The 18462-nt window shown below is 40.2% G+C and overlaps 2 protein-coding genes across 2 annotated transcripts; one reads left to right on the top strand and one right to left on the bottom strand.

Annotated features, from left to right (window-relative positions):
• Positions 1–437: 437 nt before the first annotated feature.
• Positions 438–5679, top strand: asip1 (agouti signaling protein 1). The gene is given in 4 exon segments (NM_001184778.1): positions 438–491; positions 4338–4530; positions 4799–4842; positions 5416–5679. Coding segments are annotated over 3 exon segments (369 nt in total). The 5' UTR covers positions 438–491; positions 4338–4373; the 3' UTR covers positions 5584–5679.
• Positions 5680–14861: 9182 nt separating this feature from the next.
• On the bottom strand, positions 14862–17846 carry ahcy (adenosylhomocysteinase). Its single transcript, XM_090204180.1, has 4 exons — positions 17689–17846; positions 17361–17548; positions 15315–15399; positions 14862–14951 (listed from the first exon to the last, which is right to left on the bottom strand). Exons 1-4 carry the CDS (start codon positions 17791–17793, stop codon positions 14862–14864), a joined length of 468 nt encoding a protein of 155 aa, XP_090060306.1. The 5' UTR covers positions 17794–17846.
• Between the last annotated feature and the right edge of the window lie 616 nt (positions 17847–18462).

The raw sequence follows: 18462 nt of genomic DNA, 5'->3' as shown, positions 1-18462 counted from the left end.
TTATTGGGCACCTGTTCACTTAAAAATATAGCATTAGCTTTCTGTGACTGCTCATTACGTTCATTATGTGACTACTCACAATGTTTTACATAATGAAGCCCAGGCGTCCCCATAAGGTCATAACCTACAGTTGTAAACATTAGATCCTGCAACTCCTCTGACGCATATGTAAAACCCTGTCGTGGAGATGCATGCCCTGGCCCAGTAATCCCAAAGGCTCCTTCGAAAGAGGACAATGAATTTTAACTGGTTCTCAGCGCGTAGCCATGCATCTTCCCAAAAAGGCTGGCCTGCTTGGTAGACTTCTTTTAGACTTTTTTCTAAAGATGTGGATCCGCCCCTGCCTGATTCCATATCTTAAACATTGCCCGAGCACATGATCTGGCTGGTATTTCTCTGTCGATTAGCAGACAACGAGTGAGGAGCAGCTTTTTAGCCTGCAGGAAAAAGTGGAAGATAAACGTTGATCCTGTCAATCAAAAACTACAGAGGTAAGTAACTCTGGAAGCTTGAATGGCTTTTCTGTCTTTGAAGGATATGGAAGACAAATCAACCAACAAAAGCATTAGTCATGAAACTGCACATTTGCTCAGCTTTTTTTTATATCATTCAAGAATAGCATTTACTTTAACACTGTAAAAAAGATTGAGTTGTTTCAACTTATTATTTATTATTAAGTAACTGGTTCCACAGGATTTTTTTTGTTAGCGACAATTTGAGAAAACGTTGGCAAGAATTCAGTCAACTTAAAATGCGTTTTTCAAATTGTCTCAATTAGAAATTGCTAATGGGGCATCTTATCAACAAAAAAAAGGCAGTGGAATTTGCTACACACATACAATGTTTTCAACTTACATATTTGACACGTTGACATACATGATTACATTGAGCATGTTCATTTATACAGTAATTCATATTCAACGTGTTCTCACCTGAGATTTGAACTTACAACCTTTTGATTCACGGCAATCCTATCTTCTTGCTACGCCACCATGTCGGTGTCAATGACTGATTTCACCTGTATTGCTACACTTTGCACTTCAAAGTCAATCTCAGCTCTTTGAAAGTACACTCAAGAAAAACTATTTTATTTATCAATAGTGATTAAGGAGTAACATTAAAATAGCTGAAATAGGTCAATAAAATCAATGATGAGAGAAGTAAGATTAACTGATAATTGACATTTCCAATTAAATGAATTTCCAATTTAAATATTTATGTGGATGTACAAAAGTAAAACCATTAATACTGACAGCAAAATTTAAAAATAGCAAATTTAGCATTGACATGTGACACAAAATCAACGCAGCACTTTTGTCAAATTAATACTACTCCTTAAAATGATGTTAATACATCTCTCTAAATCTCTGTAAAAGTCTTCATCCCTTAAACAATGTAAACTAGCTTTGATCCGATTATTGCTCACACAATCTCTATTTGGCGCAAAATTGAAAATGCCATCGAAATGGCATGCCCATACACCAATATTGCGATCTGTAGGGCAGCCTTTTGCATCCACCAATGGTCCAAATATGGCAGCCGTACCCTTGCTGATATCATGGATAGTAATGGTTTAAGAATATTCCATGATTTGAAAGGCACATACACATTACCAGACAACTCATTTTTTCTATATTTATATTTGGGCTCCCGAAAATACTAATCTCTATAATATACATTGAGGGTACAAAACATTAAGGACACCTGTTCTTTCCATGACGGACTGATCAGGTAAATCCAGGTGAAAGTTATGATCCCTTATTAATGTCACTTGTTAAATCAGAGTAGATGAAGGGGAGACGGGTTAAAGAAAGATTTTTAAGCCTTGAGACAATTGAGACATGGATTGTGTATGTGTGCCATTCAGAGGGTGAATGGGTAAGACAAAATATTTAAGTTCCTTTGAACGAGGTATGGTAGTAGGTGCCAGGTGCACCGGTTTGTGTAAAGAACTGCAACTCTGCTGGGTTTTTCACACTCAACAGTTTCCCATATGTATCAAAAATGCTCCACCACTCAAAGGATGTGGGAAGCATTGGAGTCTGTTGTGAGGACAAAAAGTATGGTCCACAGATCTAAGTGAATCTGAACAACCCTTTAATTGGAACAGTATATGGAAAAATATGACCTTGGCATCCAATAATCCGAACCATCAATTTATACATTTGAAGTTTGTTCACAGAATTGATTTAAAACCAAGGAAATGTTTTACGGTGAAATTGGCCTCAAATGTTCACTGTGTCCCCTAAATCAGGTAGGCACATTCCTTCATATGATGTGGAAGTGCCCTGCAGTTAGAAGTGCATGAATGTAAATATTCAGTGCGTTGCATCTAATATGTTACTTAACGATGATAGCTCCTTGTATCTAAATTAATCAGAGACGATTACTGCTGGCTGGCAGCACTGCCGCAAAAAAAAAGATGTTGGCTATTAGAGGGCATTTAACTTACTCTCTCCCAATTCGCCAGTGGATACAGTTACTATTAGAAGTTATAACGTTTGAAATATCAACAGCGAGAATGAATGGCGCTAGTCAAGAAACAATTGAGGCCTGGACAAATACACTTGACTCTAATGAATAATCTCCGCTAAAGCCCAACACATACAAACAAAAAATATATATACAAACAAAATATATACACACATTTTTTGCTTTCAGGACCATGGGGAAGGGGTGGTATGCAGAGGGGGAGACATGTTGGATGGGTGGGGTTGGGGGAATGAGATTGGGGGTGAAGGCTCACTTCTGTTTGTTCCTTTGATACAACATTTCACTACATAATATGATCATAATGATCAATACTTTGTGTTTATGTACCTCTACCACCCCAATGAAAAAAAGGCTAAATAAATACATTTTTTGTCACAAAAAATGTACTATTAAACTCTGGTCAAAAAGCTATTTCATCATACATATTATGAATGGTTTAAAATGCTTTTTGTATGGTGGAGACTATTTACGCATTGGATAGTTAAGACTATATAAAAAGCAAAAGGCTTTGCATGCATTCCTTAATTTTTTGGGGGTCTCAAACAGCATATGGGGCAAATAATGCAAATTACCTGCAGAGTAAAGATAATATAAACCAATTAATTTAATTGAAAATTTCACATCTTAAATTGAGCACATTAATTTAACTTTGACATACATTAAATTATCTTATTTTTTAATGGTATATTTTCTTCATATAAATTCATGGCAATACAATTCAAACTGTACAAGGTATTTAATAAGTACCACACGATTCAATTGATTTATGTTAGACAGCTTTGATTTGATTTGTTTGTGAATATTTTACTTCAGATAACACTTTGTACATGATTATAACCCTATACTCACACAGGGTTATAATCCACCATGATCATCCAGATTGAAATGTCTTTATGTTAATTTCCTGTAACTGTTAACCTCAGTCTTTTGTAAATTTCATAACAACTAGGTATTATGATTCCAAATAAAATATAATTTAAAATTAACGGAACTAGGGACATTTAGAGGAAATGCTATTGCTAATCAATCATGACATTTATTCTAGCTTTACAAGTATTGAAGGCACTTAAGGGGGCGGTATCCCAGACACATATTAAGACTTATCTAGGATTTAAAAGCATTTATTTCATGGAGATTCAAGTTGTATTTGTCACATGCACAAGTACAGTGAAATGCTTAACTTGCAAGCCCTACCCAACAATGCAGTTGCAAAGTTGGGTCGGAGCATGCAAGACGGAAGCGATACAGTACGGCACCATCGTGTATTCTCCATTGAGTTAGATTTTGTGTCCAGCACTCGGATTAATTTGTGTCCTAGAAACCGCCCCTAGATGTCTATTTGAAGACTATTATTGAGACTACTTCCTTTTCATAAAGTTGAACTAATTTTATAAGCAAGAAGCAGCTCAGCTTGACTATGTATAGGCTCCCACAGAAATCTTCATCCAAGCTGAAAGAAACCATATAGAGAAGTTATGCTGAGGACAGTCAAAACAATCCAAGGCCTGAGATTGTATTCAAAATGTTCCCATTGTAGCACTTGCATGTTGGATACAATTACAGAATTGATCTAGATATCTATCTTTAAAAATCTATGTAAAGCTTTATTTAAGAAATTGATATGTGCTGATTATTAGATGTTTGTATTTTTTTTGCTGTGCATGCGGTCAGTTTTGTGCCAATTATATTTGATTTTCCATACAATAACAAGCTTGAACTGCTGGGTAAATTGTGACATTCAAATTCTTTATCTGATATGAATATGTTTACAACCACAATACAATCAAAATGGGCTCTAATAGTCTTCCATAGGCCTACTTTCTAACACTCTGTCCTCACTACAGTCTTTAGGCCGACCTTGCCGACAGAAAAACACAGAGATGAATTCCCTGTTTCTCCTGAGCTGTCTAAGCTCCACCTGGTTTCTCTTGGTATACTCGCACATGGTACTGGAGGACAAGCTATCCACCAATAAGTCTTCTTTCTCGAGTATACAGAATGGGAGCCTGTCAGATGCTCCACCCATCGTCATTGTAGGTCAGTTAATCATTAGGTCTGGCATATAATCAGTGTGTGGAATAAAAATAAATGGGCTGCTAAAAATCACTCCATTCTTTGATATGTGCTGATATCTTGTGCCCTTTTGCTGTTATATGCAGGAAATATTATTGTAAAATGCAGATATATTTTGCTTGGGTATTTTAAGTATTCCAAGGTTGACTTCAAAAGCAAAGCTGTCAAAATGACTAACACCAATCTTGTGAAATGAAAACATGAAAATATGTCAAATACATTTATTTTTCAGAGTTGCCCAAAACGGCAAAGAAAAAAATCAAGAAACCAAGAAAGGTAACTATGTTCTGAAAATAAGTCAAAATTATTAATGTTTGTGTCATATTGATAAGTTGGTGGAAATAAGTCTAAAATACACATAGCCAATAGTGTAAAAAAAAGAAGCTTATTGTGACATTGAATGTAAAAACATTTCAGTGTGAATGAAGGCATGTTTCTACTTGACGAAAAGTATGAGTCAAGTGGTAACACTTTACAATAAGGGTACATTATTAAACATGAGTAAATGCAGGAGTTAACACGAATACATAATATATTAATGCATTTACAAATTGACTAGACTATTGCTAAAGACATTCATGACCATATTAGCAAAGAGGTGAAAATTGCTACAAATAGCTTGTATGCTAATTAAGTTCATGTTATCTAAATATTAGTTTAGTCACTTTGCAGGGCCCTACGTAAAGTAGAAACTTTTCTGAATTTACTAAGGAGGGCCCTATTGTAAAGGGAACACTATTAATACTTTGTTGTAGGCTATTCATCATTAATAATGGCATTCATTCATGTTCATTGATGTACCCTTAGTGCAAGTGCAGGCAAGGCTAAATCATTAACCTCCTTTCACAGAACAAATTCAGCGTCAAAAACAAACGTCCACCTCCTCCCGCCAACTGCGTGCCATTGTGGGGAAGCTGCAAAACCCCTAATAATGTGTGCTGTGAGTACTGCGCTTTCTGCCACTGCCGCCTTTTCAAGACTGTGTGCTATTGTCGAATGGGAAATCCGCGGTGTTGAAGACATGAAAGAAACATAACAGAATTTTGGCATATTCACAAGGAGAGAAAATGTCTGAGTAGGCTTATCATACCATCTTGTTTGATGTCTCACTTCTGAGGATAATGGCCAAGATTAATTGAGGACAGAGCCTACATGTGTAGGCCTAAAACCACACAAATCCTTCAACTATCATTCCAAATTTGAGACATTACAAATAATTGAAACAATATTTCTCATATGAGGTAAAAAAAAATTAAATAAAAAGCGGCACCAGACAAGTTCCATAATGGTGTACTAGAGACTAGTTGACCCTTTCATTCAAATCTGTTCAATTAAACATTTGTGTCCTTTAAGTAGGCTACCTTTCCATAAATGGAGAAGTTGTCCTAGTCCAAGGCCTATTAAATCATAGCCTATATTAGTGGATATATATTTTTCAATTATATTCTATTAATAAAGACTTTGTTGTGAAACATGTACATGAAGCAATAGCTTACACATCATGCCAGTGCTGTAAAAGAGACAGTGTGTTGGATTTACTGTCTTGAGTAGTCCAGGGGCCAAATTGTCTGGCTCTTTGATAAAACATGGCAAGCACCTTAAAAGAAGCACAAATTGTGTTCCCCTACCTGGTTTTCAAAGATTGATGCTGCTAGTGTTCATAACCTCATAATGATCAGCAGTGTTGTATTGCATGCATGTGATCACTTGTCCGACAGCAGAAATTAAACTAGCACTGGAGAAATACAAATGTTTTATAGTTCTATATTAATATGACATGTTATTTACAGAAAGACAAACTGGCAAAAGCACTCAAGGAGCCAAAATGTCTGTTCTTAAGTAAAAATATAACTGTACAATATTTACTACGAGGCATTTACTGAGGGCCATTAGTACTGAATTTTTCTATGGCATATGGCTTGTATTAACACTTATTTTATTGATGTAACGAAAAATCTAATCAACACATATTTTGAAATAAACTTCTATTTACATTTTTGGTAACTTTATTTATGTGCATTGAAGTCATCTTCACATTTAAACTCATTTGAACTGCTGCGCTTGTTTAGATCATGGCTGTGAATCATCATACTGCAGCAGTACTGGACGCCTGGTTTCTATTGCACTTGTGTTGCACCCACGAAAGCGTAAATCATAGTCCACAGACGCTGAAATGGGATAGTCCTGCGTCTCATTGCGACTTAACTACGCAGCTCTGAGACCAACATCCACAGGAGCAAAGGCCAAATGCACACCTCCCCACAATACGCAACCAACGCAGCTCCGGTATGTGTCCTCTTCATTTGAATGTGTAGACAGTTGGAGAAATTGCTTGAGCTGCTCTGAGAATTTGCTGTGCATAAGCATACACGTTTTGGAATATTATGACTACACTTAAAAAAGCCCAAATGCTACAAAAATATTACCCATCTCATCAGTTTATCCTTAGGGGTTCAAGCAGCGAAGCTGGGTTAAACCTTATTTTATTTTTTGGCATTATTTTTATTCTTCTTCTGTAAGAAGAAATTCCCATGAGATGGTAAGACTTACAAGGTTGAGCAAAAAAGGTTAACGACCAAGGGCCACACCCTCTCAAGCAATGCTATGTAAATTGGCCACAAGTGATTGAAGATGCAAACTCTGAAAAGTCCCACCGCTCACCCCATGAAACCTAGAATCCGGAAATTTGGTACATAGTTCCCTCTCCTCACAAGGAACACATTTGCCTCAAGGACCCACAAGGTCCGCCATTTAGAATTTTCCGCCATTAAGAATTTTGTGAAAAACACTTAAAACGCTACTCCTCTGGCAGAGAATGACCGATCTGAATTAAACTTGATATATAGCATCTATTAACCAAAGTCTCTTAACACAACATTTTCTAGACTAGTATGTCAAACAACAATACTGACCAATAAACATTCAAGTGGGCATGACCTGGCACAAATGTATATGAGGATATTAGTATTGTAACAACTTGGTACACATGTTCCAAACATTGTCAAGACTCAACATTTGCAAGCACGTTCAGATCGACCACATGGAATTTGGCACACACTCAGGGATATGAGTCTAGCTAACCTGTAAAGTTCGTTTCAGTTTGGCTTCATGGTGGCACTGTCAGACAGGCAAAACTATTCATGCGGGTTCACAAGCTCATAGCAGCCATATAGTTTGAGCTAGTGTCCTGGAAAAGACATGGGTACATAGATTCTATATAGAACATTTGGTGCCAACGGTCCCGCGGTTCTGGAGAAAATACATTTAAAGTAGTCAACATCACTGAAAATGGTTCAAAATGCATCAAAAGCAAATTGCATGATCTGTTCGATGTTAAGGTCAGATATTTGGCAAGCGTGATAAGGAGTACAGAAGCAGCTCATCCACGCCCATTTGTCTTGATGGTGGTGCTATGGGGCTAAAGCTTGAACCCCGGTATGAGGATTCAGTATGAGGATAGTATGAGGATTCACCTTTTAGTTTGCTTGAACTTTGAGGTATCAAATTTTACTGTGAAATGCTTACTTACAAGCCCTTACCCAACAACGCAGTTCAAGAAATTGAGTTAAGAAAATATTTACTAAATAAATAAAGTAAAAATAAATAAAGTAAATTTAAAATAAAAAGTAATACAATAAATTAACAATAACGAGGCTATATAGAGGGGGTACCAGTACCGAGTCAATGTGCGGGGGTACAGGTTAGTTGAGGTAATTTGTACATGTAGGTAAGGGTAAAGTGACTATGCATAAATAACAAACTGCGAGTAGCAGCAGTGTAAAAACAAAGCAAAGTAAATAGCACAGGTGGCCATTTGATTAATTGTTCAGCAGTCTTATGGCTTAGGGGTAAAAGCTGTTAAGGAGCCTTTTGGACCTAGACTTGGCACTCCGGTATCTGTACCAGTTGCATTGTGAGAACAGACTTGGGTGACTGGAGGCTTTGACCATTTTTGGGGTTTTCCTCCGACACGCCTAGTATATAGGTCCTGGATTGCAGGAAGCTTGATCCCAGTGATGTACTGGGCCATACACATTACCCTCTGTAGCGTCTTAAGGTCAGATGCCGAGCAGTTGCCATACCAGGCAGTGATGCAACCAGTCAGGATTCTCTCGATGGAGCAGCTGTAGAACTTTGAGGATCTGGGGACCCATGCCAAATGTTTTCAGTCTCCTGAGGGGGAAATGGTATTGTTGTGCCCGCTTCACAAATGTCTTGGTGTGTTTGGACCATGACAGTTTGTTGGCGTGGTGGACACCAAGGAACTTGAAATTCTCGACCCGCTCCACTACAGACACGTAGATGTGAATAGGGGCGTATTTCCTGTAGTCCACGATCAGCTCCTTTGTCTTGGTCATGTTGAAAGGTTATTGTCCTAGCACCACACTACCAGGTCTCTGACCTCCTCCCTATAGGCTGTATCATTTTTGTTGGTGATCAGGCCTACCACTGTTGTGTCGTAAGCAAAGTTAATGATGGTGTTGGAATCGTGCTTGGCAACGCAGTCGTGGGTGAATAGGGAGTACAGGAGAGGACTAAGCATGCACCACTGAGCATTGAGGGCTCTATGGTGTTGAACGCTGAGCTGTAGTCAATGAATAGCATTCTCACATAGGTGTTCCCTTTGTCCACATGGGAAAGGGCATTGAGCTCTAGCCTTTAGCTCAGTGCTGGTGACTGTGGTGGTATAGTCCTCAATGCCATTGGATCAATCCCGGGAACATATTACAGTCTTGTGCTAGCAAAACAGTCCTGTAGCGTAGCATTCACGTCATCTGACGACTTCCGTATTGAGCGAGTCACAGGCACTTCCTGCTTTAGTTTGTGCTTATAAGCAGGAATCAGGAGGATAGAATTATGGTCAGATTAGTCAAATGGAGACGGGAGAGCTTTGTACGCATCTCTGTGTGTGGAGTAAAGGTGGTCTAGAGGTTTTTTTCCTTTGCTTGCACATGTGACATGCTGGTAGAAATGAGGTAAAAACTTATTTAAGTTTGCCTGCATTAAAGTCCCCGGCCACTAGGAGGGCCACTTCTGGATGAGCATTTTCTTGCTTGCTTATGGCCTTAAATAAATAGACGTCTAAGAAAAATATATATGAAAACACCCTTGGTAGATAGTGTGGTCTACAGCTTATCATGAGGTACTCTACCCCAGACAAGCAATACCTTGAGACTTCCTTAATATTAGACATCCTTCACCAGCTGTTATTGACAAATAGACACACCAACACCACCCCTCATCTTACCAGACGTAGCTGTTCTGTCCTGTCGATGCACGGAAAACCCAGCCAACTGTATATTATGTGTCATCGTTCAGCCATTACTCTGTGAATGGCTGAATGATGTTAAGATGTTACAGTTTTTAATGTCCCGTTGGTAGGATTATCTTGAACGGAGATCATCCAGTTTCTTCTCCAGTGATTGCACGTTGGCCAATAGAACAGATGGTAGAGGCGTGTAACCCACTTGCTGACTAATTCTCACAAGGCACCCGATCTCCACCCCCGTCTTTTCTTCACACGAATAACGGGATTTGGGCCTGGTCTCGGAGAAGCAGTATATCATTCGCGTCGGACTCATTACAGAAAAATATCTTCATCCAGTTTGAGGTGAGTAATCGCTGTTCTGATATCCAGAAGCTCTTTTTTGGTCGTAAGACGTTAGCAGCAACATTATGTACAAAATGAGTTGCAAACAACGCGAAAAAAAACCCACACAAGACAGCACTGTTGGTTAGGAGCCCGTAAAACAGCAGCCATCACCTCCGGTGCCATTGTCCTCCCAGTGAAATAGTTACTGGTATCAAAACTCTTTAGGCACAATTCAGAATCCACAGCCGCAGAGCTGTGATAGACCAGCAGCCCATTATGACATATTGTAACTAAACTCAGCAAAAAAAAAAAAAATGTCCCTTTTCAGGACCCTGTCTTTCAAAGATAATTCGTAAAAATAATAATAAATGGGGAAGATAGGCGACACCTGGAGGGGGGTGGAGACAAGCATATAGACAGGTGAAACAGATCAGGGGGTGACAATGATACACTTTTTGTGTATAGGTAGCCTCAGCAAAAACAAAACGTTCCTTTTTCAGGACCTGGTCTTTCAAAGATATTTGGATTTTTATGAATTAAGTTCACAGATCTTCATTGTAAAGGGTTTAAACACTGTTTCCCATGCTTGTTCAATGAACCATAAACAATTAATGAACATGCAGCTGTGGAGCGGTCTTTAAGACACTATCAGCTGACAGACGGTAGGCAATTAAGGTCACAGTTATGGAAACTTAGGACACTAAAGAGGCCTTTCCACTGACTCTGAAAAACACCAAAAGAAAGATACCCCAAATGCCTTAGGCATGTTGCAAGAAGGCATGAGGACTGCAGATGTGGCCAGGGCAATAAATTACAATGTCCGTACTTTGAGACGCCTAAGACAGTGCTACAGGGAGCCCGAACAGACAGCTGATCGTCCTCGCAGTGGCAGACCACCTGTACCAACACACCTGTGGGACAGGTACAAGATGGCAACAACAACTGCCGAGTTACACCAGGATTGCACAATTCCTCCATCAGTGCTCGGACTGTCCGCAATAGGCTGAGGCTGGACGGAGGGCTTATAGGCCTGTTGTAAGGCAGGTCCTCACCAGACATCACCGGCAACAACGTCGCCTATGGGCACAAACCCACCGTCGCTGGACCACACAGGACTGGCAAAAAGTGCTCTTCACTGACGAGTCGCGGTTTTGTCTCACCAGAGGTGATGGTCGGATTCGCGTTTATCGTCGAAGGAATGAGCGTTACACAGAGGCCTGTACTCTGGAGCGGGATTGATATGGAGGTGGAGTCATGGCCTGGGGCGATGTGTCACAGCATCATCGGACTAAGCTTGTTGTCATTGAAGGCAATCTCAACGCTGTGTATTACAGGAAAGATATCCTCCTCCCTCACGTGGTACCCTTACTGCAGGCTCATCCTGACATGACCCTCCAGCATGACAATGTCATACTGCTTGTTCTGTGCGTGACTTCCTGCAAGACAGGAATGTCAGTGTTCTGCCATGGCCAGCGAAGAGCCCGGATCTCAATTCTATTGAACACGTCTGGGACCTGTTGGATCGGAGTGTGAGGGCCATTCCCCCCAGAAATGTCCGGGAACTTGCAGGTGCCTTGGTGGAAGAGTGGGGTAACATCTCACAGCAAGAACTGGCAAATTTGGTGCAGTCCATGAGGAGGAGATGCACTGCAGTACTTAATGCAGCTGGTGGCCACACCAGATACCGACTGTTACTTTTGATATTGAACCCCCCCTTTTGTTCAGGGACACATTATTCCATTTCTGTTTGTCACGTCTGTGGAACTTGTTCAGTTTATGTATCAGTTGTTGAATCTTATGTTCATACAAATATTTACACATGTTAAGTTTGCTGAAAATAAACGCAGTTGACAGTGAGAGGACGTTTCTTTTTTTGCTGAGTTTGCCTCCCAGAGAACTAAGAAAGTATGAAAGCCAATTGTCCAATATTCTAGAACATTGCTGTGGAGACTCAGACACTTTCAATGACAAAACCTTGCGGTAAAACAGCATTGCGTAGATCAAAGTCAGACCAGTGGCTCTCATGATAGAGGACTGAGCTGCTCAGAGCAGTGTAATGAGCTGGGCTGTAAACATTGACCAGGCCCAGCCAGTACAAGTCATAAAAGTGAGGAGCCAAAACACATCAACGGGAGGGAGTGACACTTTGGGTACCACAGGCAGCAGCTGTTTCCCATTCACAGGCAAAAGAAAAGAATCTTAGAAAAAGGTTGATTGAGCAGTTTCGTGCCCCAGGAAAACACTTTGGCAGCAATTTCAACGGTTCAGTATGTCTAATGGCCCACAGGGTACTTTGGTTATCCCTAAAGTTACCCCTTGCATTCCCAACCTTACAAAAAAAGATTTCAGTTTTGAAAGTGCAGTAACTGCAGTATTTTGGACGCAGTAATTGCAGAATACTGCAGTTATACTGCACTCTGACTGCAATCTTTTTTCGTATGTACGTGGTCTTTTGATAGATGTTTAAAATGCTCAAATAAACAACCTGTAACACTTTATATTAAAGGTACCCATTAAAGGTTGAGGTAAATGTGTATTTAATCATTTATCAATGCATATTTAAAACCATTTTACCACAGATAGATCATCTTTGATTACACCATGGCATTGTTGAATACTAATTTCTGACTGTCTTGAAGGGCATTCTAGAGTGTGCATTATTTCCCTATTGCATGATGTAATTCAATGGCTAAGTTCTTACATGTTCTATTTGAACTTCTTTTGAAAGCAAAAGTCAAATTGGAAACCTTAACTTCATTGTTGAATTAGATTTTCATAATAGTAAAGTTGGATGATGGTTTGCTTAGCTTAACTAGTAAGTCTATTTGTTTGGTTACTAAGGCAACTACTGTAACCATCTAGCTAGTTGTCACATTTGTCTGTTCAGTGCCTGCCAAATAATGAACCAATATTAACCTGTAGCTGACCTGGTCAGTCTCATGGAAAGAGCTGGTGTTCTTAATGTTTTGTACACTGTATGTAAGGTAATATCGATTTTGTTCACAGTCTTACCTAGTTTTTACCATAGGTGTGTACATAAGGTGTTCCATATCTGCAGGTGAACTGTATAAAGGTCCCCCTTCACCCTCTGGTGGCATGGATAACTTAATGTCTCTAGAGAAACCTGGGTTTAGATTTTTACAAGAACGACTACCTTTTAGAGAATACGCACCAATACAGCTGTGGGTGTAGATTGAGTATCAGAGTTCTGTGTTGCAGTATTTATACCAGGGGCTGATTTTTATATGCACAAAAAATAAGTTATTTTAGCTGGGGTCAAAATGACCTCAAAGTAAAAAAAATAAATAAAAAAAAGTAAATTAAAAAGGTCCATATTGATAATTTATATTGCGAACAAGTTGATTGACAAAGTAATGAAACATTTAATAAACCACCTTTAGGTGGTAAGCAAAGGTAAGCAAGCCCTGCGCGATCCGGAACGGTTCATATTTCTGTAGCACGAGGCAGCTTGATGCAGAAATACACCTCCTCGACAGGACGTTAGTCTATTGCAGGGCCTTCCAATCTATATTCTTAATGGTGAGTTCCAAGCAGAGAAGCATCCTGTCCCATTTATACAGTCTTTGGTATGACTCGGCGAGGGATTAAACTCACAACCTTCCAATCTCAGGGCGGACACTAACCAGGCCACTGAGTTGGTGCCAATAACGGAGAAAAAAAAACGCCATTATTCAATTAGCTGATGGATCCTCCGGAGCCAAGTAGCATTGAATCAAAAGCAAAATCTGTAAGTTGATGGGAGATTGCAGTGTACATTTGAATTAATAGCGTTCATCCACGCAATCCCCCAACGAACAGCTTTGCATAATTCCAGTTTGGTTCAAACATGGCAATTTTCACCTGTTTGGAATAGACTTAAGCAAAAGGCAGACAAATTGCAGTAATGAAGTGTCCTGGCAGAATCTGTCATTTTCAATTGAGGGGTCCGGCAGGTTGCGTGGAGTTGCCCTCTGCATTGCTGCCAGAATTGCATTATTTCAACAGTAATCCAACAAAAGTAAATAAAAGAGAATTACAACCCAGTAAAATGTGATCGTTATTGCATCACATTTCACAATAGTACAACTCCTGTATGAAATGCAACACTTGAGATATTCATGATGTAACCGCAAAACATGGCAGTATAGTTGACCTGACCACACCCCATTCTCTTACAGCTCACAACACTGGCAAGATAAAGCTAAATAAAAACAGAATAGGGAAGTCACTATAGATGTTCTAGAACTGAGTAAGTATACTTGAAGCCAGGCAAGAACTGCTTTGGTGGTACTTTGGTGGATTTTCCTTAAGACAATATGAAATCAGCACTTATTGCCATATTAGCCACTACATTGTAAACCTGAATAGTACAGGGATTGGGGCTTTCAACTAAAAATAAAACCAGGCTTTTAAAGAGGGAATGCAATCTATAACAAGATTGGGGCTTTTAGAAGCCATTTAGCACTTGTTACTTGAAAGGCAATGGAGCTCTGGTTAGAATCTAAAGGCAAGTGCATACAGTGGGCAAGAAAATTTGAATGCAAGTTGAAGCAGGGCATTAGCAAAAATGTCCTAGCCACCAGAAGACTCCTGGGAATCTACCCCTACCCAGACTGCACCATGACTCTGGGCCGCTGCTTGGCCACCTATCTGACAAACTTTTCAATAGTGGTAGTGGTCGGGCTTGAAGGGTCCTTCGCAGTTAAGTCCAGGCATTTGGCTGCTTATCTGACAGCTTAGTCAGCTTGACGCCGAGCTTGTCGAGATGGGCGGTAGCCACCTCCTCATCCAGCTGCAGAAAGAAGAGAAAAAGGACATTACAAGTCAAATTCAGAATAAAGTTATCTTACACGGGGAGAAAACGTATTGTAATGGGTTCAATCGTCACGCAAATCACATTTTCCCCTGAAAACAAAAACATGCTTGGTTGCGCCCAAGCAGTTAGGTCAAAATCGCAGGAAAAATGCCAAAACTGGTCTCAATGCCAGTCTCAAGAACAGACATAATTCAAAAAGGAGCTGTCAAAAAAGGCTGAACAGGTCAAGCAGGAAAAGAATGAGGGATATCAGTGGTGGTTCTTATGTTTGACAGACCATGTACTCTTAAACAAAATAAATAAATAAATAAAACTACATTCTTAAGGCAATAGACTGACCTCGAACCATCCCTGGCTTTGTTCCCAACTTCCCACAAGCATATCTCTTGCGCTCAGCTCTGAGTGTATGGCTTCAGTTAAAGGCCTTAAGATGTTCACCACAACCCATGTGTCACTCAATTTAAAATGACTGCGCAGTGCTCAATTTCAGCTCCAAGTACAAAGAGCCTCATTTCGGTTACCTATTACAGGGTTAATCAAAGCCATTATTCCCATTCAGCCTAGTTTCAATTTCTTTGAATCGTCACAAGACATCATATAATATACAGTGGGGCAAAAAAGTATTTAGTCAGCCACCAATTGTACAAGTTCTCCCACTTAAAAAGATGAGAGGCCTGTAATTTTCATCATAGGTACACTTCAACTATGATAGACAAAATGAGAAAATAAAATCCAGAAAATCACATTGTAGGATTTTTTATGAATTTATTTGCAAATTATGGTGGAAAATAAGTATTTGGTCACCTACAAACAAGCAAGATTTCTGGCTCTCACAGACCTGTAACTTCTTCTTTAAGAGGCTCCTCTGTCCTCCACTCGTTACCTGTATTAACGGCACTTGTTTGAACTTGTTATCAGTATAAAAGACACCTGTCCACAACCTCAAACAGTCACACTCCAAACTCCACTATGGCCAAGACCAAAGAGCTGTCAAAGGACACCAGAAACAAAATTGTAGACCTGCACCAGGCTGGGAAGACTGAATCTGCAATAGGTAAGCAGCTTGGTTTGAAGAAAGCAACTGTGGGAGCAATTATTAGGAAATGGAAGACATACAAGACCACTGATAATCGCCCTCGATCTGGGGCTCCACGCAAGATCTCACCCCGTGGGGTCAAAATGATCACAAGAATGGTGAGCAAAAATCCCAAAACCACACGGGGGACCTAGTGAATGACCTGCAGGGAGCTGGGACCAAAGTAACAAAGCCTACCATCAGTAACACACTACGCCGCCAGGGACTCAAATCCTGCAGTGCCAGACGTGTCCCCCTGCTTAAGCCAGTACATGTCCAGGCCCATCTGAAGTTTGCTAGAGAGCATTTGGATGATCCAGAAGAAGATTGGGAGAATGTCATATGGTCAGATGAAACCAAAATATAACTTTTTGGTAAAAACTCAACTGGAGGACAAAGAATGCTGAGTTGCATCCAAAGAACACCATACCTACTGTGAAGCATGGGGGTGGAAACATCATGCTTTGGGGCTGTTTTTCTGCAAAGGGACCAGGACGACTGATCCATGTAAAGGAAAGAATGAATGGGGCCATGTATCGTGAGATTTTGAGTGAAAACCTCCTTCCATCAGCAAGGGCATTGAAGATGAAACGTGGCTGGGTCTTTCAGCATGACAATGATCCCAAACACACCACCCGGGCAACGAAGGAGTGGCTTCGTAAGAAGCATTTCAAAGTCTCCAGATCTCAACTCCATAGAAAATCTTTGGAGGGAGTTGAAAGTCCGTGTTGCCCAGCAACAGCCCCAAAACATCACTGCTCTAGAGGAGATCTGCATGGAGGAATGGGCCAAAATACCAGCAAGTGTGTGAAAACCTTGTGAAGACTTACAGAAAACGTTTGACCTCTGTCATTGCCAACAAAGGGTATATAACAAAGCATTGAGATAAACTTTTGTTATTGACCAAATACTTATTTTCCACCATAATTTGCAAATAAATTCATCAAAAATCCTACAATGTGATTTTCTGGATTTTTTTTCCTCATTTTGTCTGTCATAGTTGAAGTGATGAATGATGAAAATTACAGGCCTCATCTTTTTAAGTGGGAGAACTTGCAATTGGTGGCTGACTAAATACTTTTTTTGCCCCACTGTATTTCAACCAGGAGTTAGTGGGGTCAATTTCAGAATACAGTGACACTACATTTTTCCCTATTAAACTGCAGGCAAAGAAAACCTAGAACTCTTTACAGGTTGTGAAAAAAGCATATATAGGATACTCACAACTAAATAGCTACAGAATACAGGTCTGTCAATCTAATGATGAAAAGACAAATGCATTTACGTCGCTTCTCTTATAAATAGCTCACCTTTTTGGCAAGAAGTGGACTCCCAGGGAGTACTTGGTAGTGTTCTTCCACAGCTCAATCTGGTCCAACACTTGGTTAGTGAAAGAGTTGCTCATGACGAAACCGGGGATGGCGCAGCCCAGGTTGACCAGTCTGCCCTCGGCCAGGACAATGATGTAGCGACCGCTCTTCATGCGGTAGCGGTCCACCTGGCAGGAGAACGGTAGTTTAGGTCAAAACTGGAGAACTAAATTACAGAAGACAACATAACGTACATAGCACATCTAGGGTGTGTGTGTGTGTGTGTGTGTGTGTGTGTGGGGGGGGGGGGGGGGGGGGTTAGTCCAACCTGCGGCTTGATGTTGATCTTCTCGGCGGAGTTGGCGTTGAGCCAGTTCAGGTCAATCTCACAGTCGAAGTGGCCGATGTTGCAAACGATGGAGTCGTCTTTCATTTGCTCAAAGTGTCTGGGGAGAACACCAGTGCATTCATTAATTCAACTGCGAAAGAGGACAAGTACAATAGAGTGTCTAGTTTGAGAAAGACACCTCACAAGTCCTCAACTGGCAGCTTCATTAAATATAAATATATCATTTTTTTTACCTTAAATTTAACTAGGCAAATTCTTATTTACAATGACGGCCTACCAAAAGGCAAAAAAGGCCTCCTGTGGGGAAGGGGGCCTGGGATAAAAAATGAATACAATATAAATATAGGACAAAAACACACATCACAACAAGAGAGAACACAACACTACATAAATGGAGACCTAAGACAACATAGCAAGGCAGCAACACATGACAAGACAGCATGGTAGCAACACAACATGGTACGCACATTATTGGGCACAGAGAACAGCACAAAGGGCAAGGCAGAGACAACAATACATCACACAAAGCAGCCACAACTATCAGTAAGAGTGTCCATTATTGAGTCTTTGAATGAAGAGATTGAGATAAAACTGTCCAGTTTGAGTGTTTGTTGCAGCTTGTTCCAGTCGCTAGCTGCAGCGAACTGAAAAGAGGAGCGACCCAGAGATGTGTGTGCTTTGGGGACCTTTAACAGAATGTGACTGGCAGAACGGGTGTTGTATGTGAAGGATTAGGTCTGCAGTAGATGTCTC

This window comes from Oncorhynchus mykiss, chromosome 17 (assembly GCF_057628025.1).
Source record: "Oncorhynchus mykiss isolate SJ-2025 chromosome 17, ASM5762802v1, whole genome shotgun sequence".
In the NCBI taxonomy this organism is placed as follows: domain Eukaryota; kingdom Metazoa; phylum Chordata; class Actinopteri; order Salmoniformes; family Salmonidae; genus Oncorhynchus; species Oncorhynchus mykiss.
Note: the sequence above shows the minus strand (reverse complement) of the source record. Positions and strands in the feature narration are given on the sequence as shown.

Coding starts and splice junctions, on each gene's coding strand:
- ahcy (XM_090204180.1), bottom strand. CDS start 17,793: ATGAAAGACGACTCCATCGTTTGCAACATCGGCCACTTCGACTGTGAG. Junction 15,400..17,360: donor GTCCACTTCTTGCCAAAAAG/GTGAGCTATTTA, acceptor GAACATCTTAAG/GCCTTTAACTGAAGCCATAC. Junction 14,952..15,314: donor AAAGCCAGGGATGGTTCGAG/GTCAGTCTATTG, acceptor TTCTTTCTGCAG/CTGGATGAGGAGGTGGCTAC.